Source organism: Morone saxatilis, unplaced genomic scaffold, assembly GCF_004916995.1.
Source record: "Morone saxatilis isolate NCDOM2014 unplaced genomic scaffold, NCSU_SB_2.0 Contig3, whole genome shotgun sequence".
NCBI classification, from domain to species: domain Eukaryota; kingdom Metazoa; phylum Chordata; class Actinopteri; family Moronidae; genus Morone; species Morone saxatilis.
The window spans coordinates 21030876-21041505 of record NW_023339873.1 but is presented as its reverse complement, the minus strand read 5'-3'; the positions used below and the strand labels follow the sequence as shown (position 1 = coordinate 21041505).

The window sequence follows — 10630 nt, the reverse complement described above, 5'->3', positions numbered from 1 at the left end:
GGTAACAAAACACAGTTAAACGTCAGTAATTGTTAAACGTGAAAATACTCTCATCTATTTATTGCATTTATTTATTGGTATATTTTTACAGCTGTGTTCTTGCTGGCATCACTGCAAGCAGGTTTTTCTCCAGGCTAAACTTAACACTAGGTAAAGTGCATGTATATATTCAGTGTATTATGTATATGTTTAGGAAACACTAACCAGATAACAAAGGTGCTAAATTAACAGGTTTTTGTTTTGTTTTGAGTAGTTTCAAACGTTGAATGTAATGTTGGTGTCTTTAACTACTTGAAACTCAAAACATCTTTCTGTTTCCTCCGGGCCACTGCAGTAGAGAATAAAAAGTCTTGGCTCAGAAGCACTACTGCACATGGGCTTTGTTCCAAGAGCTTTTCTACATGACACTTGGACCAAGAAACATCAACGTTTTTTTCTCTTTTTGGGTTCTCTCTGGCCTACATTTGTTTTTCAGCTGTTTTCTCTAAGGACTTTCTGTTTGAGGCATGTCCGTAAATTACGTTTCCTCTCTGTAATGACACTGCTGCATATCTTCTCAGGGATTTGAGTTGGAGCACTATTTGGCCAACATCAAATATAAACTGCTTGTTTTACTGGTATTACCTTTGCAGCCCAAGAAAATACTAAACAGGACAAGTCTTAACTCTTTGCATAAAATGAAGTATCAAAGCTTGTCATTTTTATTTGAGGAGTCAGTAGCCCTGGGTATCCTATTAGGACATGTTGGCTATTTGCTTATTATATTTTAGTCTCATTTATATGGTGCTTTAAGTATGGTATTATGTGACACAAAAATAGCTTCAAAGTTGTGACACTGGAGCCGTACTATACATAAGAGTTGGCAGAAAGTAAAAAATGTGTTAAGTTGTGCATTGTTGGGCAGTGTTGATGGAATGAGACCATGAATGGCACCTGGGGTTTGTGGGTGCAGGCTGGTGAGGCAGTTCAGTGGGGGTTGGTGTCACAGTGTCACCAGGTTATAGACTCGATTGCACAGCATGGTTCTGCCTAGTAATGGCTGTGATAAGCAGACACATTTCTGGGTCTGCATGGATAACTACCTCAGCAGTCAGCCGTTGTTCTGTCTAAATGTCCTAATTTTACTCCTCACCCTGCTCACTGCCCCAAAACAGTAGCCTGGTCTGACCGAGTGACAGTGTTGGTGAGTCAGGGAGAGAAAGTGGAGTTCCATTGTGTGGAATTTGCTGCAGTCAGGCTTTGTGAGGCGCTCGGTCTCTGCAGCATTATGGAATGCAAAGCCAGAAATCCCCAAAGCTTTGCTCATTTGCACAGGGCGATTGGGTCCAAGATAGTTGTTGAAAGGAGCTCCATTGGCCCCTTCCTGTGCCCATCCCAACGCAGGGCAGCTGGTGAATTTGGGGGAACACTGGTTCACATTTCTCCTAAACCAGTTACTGAAAATGTATCTTTAATAAACACTGAATTCTTGTTATTTTAAATCTGGACCTTATTTTACTCGTCATATTGGTAATGGACGGTCATTACATTTGAGTACTGCACTGCAGAAATGCGTGTACAGGCAGTTTTATGTATACTGTTAGTACATGGAGGGCCAAGGCAACCTCTAACAAATGAAGAATAGGGGTTCAAAATGAACAACCAAGCAGAAATGCGGGTGGGGTTTAGGGTTGGCCAACACTTCTGCGCTGCATAGACTGCAGAGATTAACCTACATGAAGAAAAACCATATCTACAAACATTAAGTAAAAAAAGCTGTGGCTGGTTTACTTTTTCATCTGCAGCCACCCTGGCCCGTATAGCTACACAGTTAATAATTAATCTATTACTATCTCATGCTTCCACATTTATGTAAAGTGTCTAAAAACATGCAATTTGAAGGCAAAGATCAAGTTATGTGTGACTGAAAATTATCTGTGGTCGGCAGATCTATAATTTTTGCTATATTGAAAAGTGTGAGTACTCTGTACGTTGAACGAATACTGACGGCCAAATTGAGTACTTGAATACTCATGCTCCTTTCTATATGGCACTGTAATTGTGGACAGGGTTAATTAAAAAGCTGTAAGTACTCTGAGAATGCTAATGACAAAAACAGTGGCGAACAAGATGGTTGATCACTTTCAGAGCAATTCGAATGATCAGTATTGTGGTATACAACTTATTAGACAGTCAGTGTGGATGCTTACATTATCAAGTGAGTAAGTGACTGACAGATGGAGCTGTATAGTCCTGCCCGGTAACAAAAACCATCATCATTAGTTTGTCCGGCCAACTGCTCACTATTTCCAGCTGAAGATAGGATGTTTCTGAGTAAACCTAGATGAGACAGTGATTAAGGAAATCCTACAAGACAAGTTAGTGGTGTATTTCGAAGGGCTACGCCAAGCCGATGGTCAACATTTCCGGTGATTGTTCCCAAAGTACTGTATGTACACACTACCCTTCATAGTTCTGTTATAGTATTGACCTTTCTCTACTCTTCAGCTAAAAGAAAGTGGGTCTTACTTTTCTATCCTTACTTTTTAAAATTCTCCTCTTATTTATGTTTTATTTGTAATGACCCTCAGCTGTATTTAGCAGCCCAAATCCCTTTGTCTCTGTAGGATTTTCACAGGCTTCTGGTCTGTACCAGCACTCCCCTGACAAGAAACAAATCCTTGTCATTTTTTTACACTGGATGTGTTTTGCAGAGAACCATCACAGCCATGTTTGGAGGTCCTGGTTCACTGTTCCTCCAACCAAGCGAGGAGCCAGCCATGTTCTTGTTTAACTAAGAATGACTCACGCACGCCCGAGAGTCCTTGGCAAACCCACTTGGGCATGTGTCACAAAGCCAAACGACTCCCTTGACTAGAGAGGGAGAGAATGAGAGGAGAGGTCCACACATGGCACTCAGATGCTGGTTGAATTGGGCAGCAGCCAGGTTCACTCGTCGTCCTGGCTCAGACAAGAATTTACAGAAACCTCTTCTGAAATTTTCCTTGCAGCTATAGTCCCCATTTGCACAGCTCAGCATCATATTTTCTTTTGCTTTGTGAATACACTAAACCGTTCAAACAGTATGGTAAATGCCATGGTTGCAGAACTGCCAGATATATTTGTGTTGCTAATGAAAGTGGTTGATTTTTTAGCAAGTGCACTCCAGCTTGTATATTGCATTCACACAGTCATTTCTGAGCAGTAACACAACTTCATCATTGCAGTAGTCTGACAGTTCAGCTACAAACTTTCAACACATAGATCCAGCACAATGCTCAGCACCTACATCTAAGAATCCAAAACATTGAATGTTGCATATTTATTGGCACTGCCTGCTTGATGTTGGCCATATTAGTGTCATATGTGCAGCATTTGGTGGACATTGTTGTTGACTGTGCTGCAGTGGAGCTGTCTGCTTCTGGTGGTGGAACAGGTTCACTGGTTTCTACTGTTTTTCCATCAGCTTTCTCCTCATTACCATCGCTGTTTTGTTGCTAGAGACAAGTTTAAATCACTTGTGCTGGGTCCACATGCTTAAGCAGCATCATTAATCTGTGATGGCAGCTAATTATTAAAATGCAAATGTGAAATCACGTGGAGAAGTGAATAATTAAATAGAGCAGACAAACGCAATGTCCTGGCAGTGCCACACAGAACTACAGTATGGCTCTTTTTGTCTAGAGCATCATTTAATAATATTACAAGCTTTACTATCCTTCCAAGAATAAGTAACAGTGAATCATTTAAATGTATAAATAAATGGGCATTATTTAAGATATTGAACATCTGTACAAAGCACTGACTATTAACAGCTTTAATAAAAAAATATTGAGTTTGGTCTCTACAATAATGAATTAATTAAACTCTGTTGTCCACATCAAAACTCTGATTGGCTAAAATAGTGCCAAAAAAGCTTTTGATTGAAGTCGTGGATATATAAGGAATGTGTGTTGGATTTGCCATGCAGAACCATTGAAATGGGGTGCATAGCCATAAGGCTGGTGATGACTGAATAGTAGCCTAGTTGCAGTTGAGGGAGCAGTTAAGAACACAACCTTGTGTCCTCTAACTTCTGTAAACGTGCATATTAAACTTTTGTTCAGCTGGGATGTCTGTCCCAGTCCTTACCAGATGCTGGCTATGATGCACAGTTTTGTTGTTTGCTAAGTAAAGAGATTTGTCTTTTTTCATGTTGTTGAGGTGTTTCACTACAAAAATTATGCTAACATGGACGCAAATTGTCTTCACGTGAAATACAACATTAGTAAATGTAGTTGGCTTTATGTAGACTTGGAAAGATTAGAGTTACTGGCATGTTAAATGTTTATAGTAACACATTGACCAATACGTACTGTAATTATCCTGTGTGGGAGTTACTTTGTCCCTAAATCCCCTCAGTGCACTCACTGGACGTCCAGTTCTCGCAGACACTGTGTGCCCAAAACACTGCAGGCAGATTGTCAGCATTGTCTAGTCTAAATAGGTCATTCTAATTATTTTTTGAGAAATGTAAGGCTTGAGTTTAGTGTATGCCAAAAAGCTGCAGTGCAAACAAAGGAACTTAATGGTAAAATCATGCATTCAGTCTCTTGAAAAATACATGACAAATTTCTCTCTAGAACTCATTTTTATTCAAAAATCAGTTTGGCTCACTTATCAGCATGGCATGTTAAAATATGGGTCTACCATCCTGTGTGGGTAAATGACAAATTCCTTTGTTCTCAAAAAGAAATCAAATGATCTCTTGTTCCGTGCTCACTGTATTAGTGCTATTATTGTCAAATTCCCATGCTTCCTTCATTACTGAGCCAGAGAAGCTGTTCACTTTTAGGCTTTCTGTTTAGGAAAAACCCGGAATAGTCTGTCAGCCCCTCTGCAGAGTTGTTAGCCTTGCTGCTTTATTGTTCCCTCTGGCGCAGTGCCACCAGAACACATTAATGAGAGTTAACAGACTCATTTAATAAGTCCCGGAACAAATATCATAAGATGTTTAGCAGGCTGTGCTCATTTCATCCCAGCTCTCTGGCTGCCCAGTGAACTATTTGTTGAAGAATGTCTTACAGGCGACTTGTTTAGTGTATGTCCTCAATACTTCCTGTATCTTTTCCCTTTGTGGACTGACTCATTCTCCTGTACTGCTTTTCTTCCCTGACGATAAACAAGGCAGTTTGATAGACCATCTTGTGTAAGTATACTCATTTCTTCCTGTTTATTGGAGTAAAACAATTGGTTTTGCTTCGTGTTTGCAGCATGATTTTGGTATTAGTGTAGAGCTTATGAATTACTATCTTAAAACAGCGTCTCTGGGTTATGATGGATGAGCACTGCCAGGTTTTGGCACACAAGGTTCTTCTTATCAGATCCGCAGACAGAACAATCACTCAGATGAATACAGGACAGAGTGCCACTGCTGCCATTCTGTGATCAAAAGCCACTTTCCAGTCTCACTCCCTGCAAGACTGAGAGCGGGATGCATCGCTGCTGATGTCATCAGCTCCAATACATCCAGGACAGTCTGGTCAACTGAGCCTCCCCTTCCTTCCATCGACAGCTGATGCTTTAAACACACCCTGCTGCCTCAGACAACACTCTGCTTGACCTTATTTAGCCTTCTCGACAAAGTAACACGCCATGACAGTGAGGCACACACAGAGCCAAAATAACATAGCCACCAAACAGGAAAAATAACAGCAATCAATAATGAGTGTAGTCATGGTAATAAGGGGTGGGCAATCTGGCCACAGAAGTGGTAGTAGTGGTACATGTAAGAAATCCCCCAAATTTAAAAATACTGCAGAATGTTTGAATAAAAATACTTGAGATCTATGAGATCACTAGAATGAACCATGCACATACATCCATGATTAGTAACACATGATTAGTATATGATAGTTGTGCGCCGGTTCTAGTCCATTATAAGGAGTGTTTAGAGGATGCTGTTTTAGCCAGTTCAACTTTAGAGCTTAGACTTTTCTTAGCAGATATCAGGACCATTGCTTTCATGTAGACACCTGACATGGGTGCTGCCTGAACCAGCACGTAGCCCTGTTCTCCTCCTCCTCCTCATCATCGCCTTCATCCCTCAGAGCTAGAGGCACTTAGGCAGGACAGCCCCTGCCTCAGCATGTCGGGGCAGTGCGCTCTGCACCCTGGACCCGTTGCCTGGAGAGAGGTGTTTTCCTAAGGGTGGCGTACCTCCTCAAATAGCAGTGATTGCTGTTCTTCACCCCTGTCTCCGTTTAAAATGTTTTTGACAGCTTGTGTTGTTAGCGCTCCAAATGCATCAAACCTGTTGATGCTAAGCACTTCCTGATTGTCAGGTTTTATGGTTCGGTCAAAGCTAGCCATAGTTGAGCAGCTGTTGATTAATTTAAAATTGTGATAAACAATGCCATTATCTTGACATTAAGAACTTAATGAAGTATCTCACATACTGAAGCTGGTGCCAGAAACAACAATATGACCATAGCTGAAGGACATTCCACACAAAGCATGTCAGTTACAGAAAGCTCTTTGAGTGAATTCTTGCACTAGCTCACAGCCTATATGAAAGGAAGTCAGCATATGAAAAAGTTGGACTCACTCTGATTGGATCCATATGTGAGGGCTTTTACACAGCAAATGACCCATAAACATTTCACTGGCTATGAAATCAGTTGATTTTATTATTCGGCCCACATTTTATATATGAAAGATAAGAAAGCAAAAACTCTGTAATTTATAGCATTATGGTGCTTTGCCTGTTGCACATAAGATGAATGCTAAGCTAATGGATAAATACAGTCTAAATGAATTTGAATGCTTGGGATGGATATCACAGCTGGAAAGGTTGTGTCAGACAACATTAAACAGAAAAAGAGCAAAGGTAAAGCTGTTTTTATTTTCCTCCAAACTGAAAAAAAGACCAATCTCAAGATTCTCATCACACCGGCAGCTTGACAGTTTTACATAATCAGTGAAGTACGTTATGTCTGTGTGACCCAGTCTCAGAGTATTTACTTTGTAAGGTCATTGGCTAACAAGAATGTTGTTCGACAGTCCAAGCTGTTACTGGGGGAGTTGAGCTTTGTAGAGGGGAAGGTTGATTTCTGAGTTCTCCCTTTCCTCAGTGCGGTGATAAATCTGTTCTATGTTTCCACCCAAATGCTTTCTTTATCTGTTGGGCTGGAGGTGTTTTCAATAAGTTTTTCTCTCAGGATGCCATGCTGGGACAAATAATCTGTCTGCAGGTCTGTCTGCTATGGTTGTTGTGGGTTAAAGCAACATTTAAGGGCCGTAGGGGGGGCCGATACATACAGTGTTTCTCTTTGTCGTTCTATAAATGCTCCTCATATTGGCTGGTTCCACTTTTCCACTAGAAAATACATCTAGCAAATGGTTTAGTTGAAGGTCAGATGACTGAGGTTCCACCAGCATAACATCACAGATGAAATGTTCCAATTTCACATAACGTGTCATTTTGTGGCTGGTAATGCCACATGGGGTTAAGAATGATTTCACCTTCACAGGGCTCAGTGCAGAATTAGGCTCTTTAGCTCGTCACTTTCATGGCACTCTGACTCATTTGTTGTTAGACCTAGAGTGATTAGTGTCATGTCTGGCAACATTGTTATCATTACACAGCCTCTTTAAATTAGGAAGTTAAGGGAGAGAGATACTGAAACCTGCTGACTGCTGCAACTAGCCTTGCGATTGTTATCTTTGTGGCAAATGTTATATAAATCTGCCCTCATGATTAAAGCTTGACAAAGGGATTCTTGTGAGATGAGTAATGTGTCCAATTATCCTTCAGGATTATTACATGAAGGCTCTGCGGTGGACAACAGTTCATGCAGATGTCTATTGCCTGCTTTCTACACATTAAGAAAGCTTCCAAGTGTAACTATTAAATGTATGTGCAGCTTTTCTCTACAGTGTACTTAATGATATACTTTCCTTAATATAAATATGTTTCCTTCTGCTCTACAGAGATCTGAGGTTCAACAAAATCAAGGATTTACAGCCAGGTTCCTTCAGACGATTAAAGAACCTCAATACACTGTAAGTCTTTGTCCCCACTCTGCATGCACAGTTGTGAACCTATGTAGACATATGGTAGAACCTTTTTTATTTTTGGTATTGATTGTTTCCTAAATAATAATTGATACTAATGACATCCTGTTGGTAACAAAATTCAATGCCTCAAGAAGATTACTAAAAAAAGTCGAGACCATTTCCGTGAAACAGCACTTTGCTGAATGATTGTCACTTCCCTAGAAAGTCCTGTTTGTATTACACACACACAGGCGAGTTCTTGCTCTGTTCAGCTGTGGTTTCACACATGTAGGTCAGCTCGTAATCTGTGAGGAATTTATTTTTCCACTTCCACCCACAGGGCTATTTATCATATGTCCAGCCTGCTAGATGGTGCATTGCTGAGCTAATAAAGCAGATATGCTCCAAGTTTTTGTTTTTTTCATTGGCAACATTTTAGTTTGGTAACCTTCTCAAAATGTTAAAGAAATATGTGCATGCTTCAGCTTATGTAGCCATATCAGTATCTTAACAGGACACATTCTGTTCAGCTGACTGCTAGAGTACATCAAACGCACCTAACCTTATTGAAATATTTGCAATCATTATTGAGATGCTTTCTTTCTAATGGCACTTTTAGTATAATGCCAAAAGTGAAGATATGTAGATCCAGTAATACGTCCATGATAGTTAACAAACATGAGAATATGTGCAGGGCACGGATATGGTGGTTTAGATTTAGTTTCAAAGTGAAGAAAAGTGCCTTAAGGCCAAAAAAAGCCCAGCCAGCCATGCAGACTGTTGAGGGCTTTATATCCAGAACAGCTCTTCATGGTTTCAGGCTGCAGTTCCACAGACTGAACAATAACACATCCTGAAGTCTGTCAGTCTTGGAACTACAGCGACATGTCTAGAGTTACTGTTGTATAGACAACAACAGCAACTGACAACAGTCAGATATATGTCTGTAATGTCGATTGAAGCCTTTTGACAAAGTGCCACTCTGTAGAAGCTTGTAGTGTTTTTTTATGCTTGTTTGTTTGAAAAAAATGCATATAATAATACTTTCCTCTTGTGACGTTTCCCGAGCTGCTAAACAAAAGGAGGACAAAAGGAACAATTGATCATAAACGAGGGATGTACTGATTGCGAAATTCTGGGCCGATACCGATGTTTAAAATAACAATTTGGCTGATGGCTACACAACAGCTAAACATTGGCCATCTATCTGCCGATAAGCCGATGTCTGTCAGCAAGGCAAATATTATTTATATTTATATAATTTAAAACAGCCCTTGTGATTTCAAACTGCAAAACAAAGTTGAAATATGTGAGCAAACTGACGAGATTAAGAACTTTTCATTTATATTTTTTATTGTGCCAAGAAGGCAGGGGTCAACTAATGCAAACAACTGTGAATGACAAGGTACTACGTCTTGTTTTAGACATGGTATACTGCATTTGGAATTAGTGAAGAACAAACTTTCTGTCTATCTTATAACCACAACCTAATCTCTGTTGTCTATTCTTCACAGCCTCCTCAACAACAATCATATACGAAGAATCCCCAGGGGGGCTTTTGAAGACCTGGAAAACCTCAAGTATCTGTAAGTTGCCCTCATGTCTATTTTGTTTTACTTTTGAGGTTGAGCGATAGATTTTAAGTTAATGTGGCAGTATTTGTTCTGTCAGACTTAATACTCAAAAGGACACTATTCAGTTCACTCTTTGTTCAAGAAGCATGGTGAAACTTGTCTTACTCTTGTGTTGCAAAAAAAAGCTTATTGACAGTAAAAGGGGCAGACAGCGGATGTTGTCAGACTGCTCAGTCAGTGAAACTATATCAGTGCTGAGTACTGTGTGCATCAATGAGAAGTCTCCCTTTGTCTGATCCTCTGTACTTATGTGTCTGGACGTCTTGCCCTGGAGGCAGATATTGGAGGACAGATATTTGAGGCGTGTGTAGGCTCAAGGTTTCTGTGGGACTGCTAGTTCGCTCGCTTTGTTAGTCACTGACATTATCATCCCACTATTGTGGTAAAAGCACTGCTCACAGTTAGATATGGTCTGATTTCCCAGCTTTGACTTCAGAGGACCTACCTACAGTACTCTGAGCTAAACTTGAAGATAGTGAAAGACCTGGTTAAACCGCTTTATATGATTAAGTTTGATGACATGCCTTTTACATTTTGAGTCTAACGATGACATGTTCTATATTGTCTTATATTAACAAAGCTACTTGTCTGTGTAGGTCTGCCTGATGGCTGATACAGGCAAAATATATTAGCAGGAAGTACTGATGAAGAACTGCGTGGCTAGGAAATGAGTAGTGTGACGTTACTGCCCAGCTAATATCTTGGACATGAACGATACAAGATCATATATCAGCTCCACTCAACAAGAGAGAGGGAAGACGGGGTGAATGGAAGGGATATGCAGGCTTTTCTTTTTTTTTCAGTGTAGACACAAACACACACATCCCCGACATATAGCCCCTCTCTTTATGTTGTAATTAAATCCTGCAGCTATTTAGTAACCATTTTAATTACAGAGCCCCTCTCACTTTAAAGCAGAGTTGACCTAAAGCATGCACCAACCTTTGTCATTAGGGTAAGGTGCCCCCCCCCCCCACACA

General features: G+C 40.3%; 1 protein-coding gene across 1 annotated transcript in view; it reads left to right on the top strand.

Annotated features, from left to right (window-relative positions):
- Nucleotides 1-10630, top strand: part of LOC118336676 (peroxidasin) — a 48681-nt gene that overhangs the window by 2265 nt on the left and 35786 nt on the right. Inside the window, exons 2-3 of the mRNA XM_035673346.1 lie at nt 7951-8022; nt 9531-9602. Of these exons, the coding sequence (XP_035529239.1) occupies nt 7951-8022; nt 9531-9602 (144 nt within the window). The remainder of the gene's footprint in view (nt 1-7950; nt 8023-9530; nt 9603-10630) is intronic.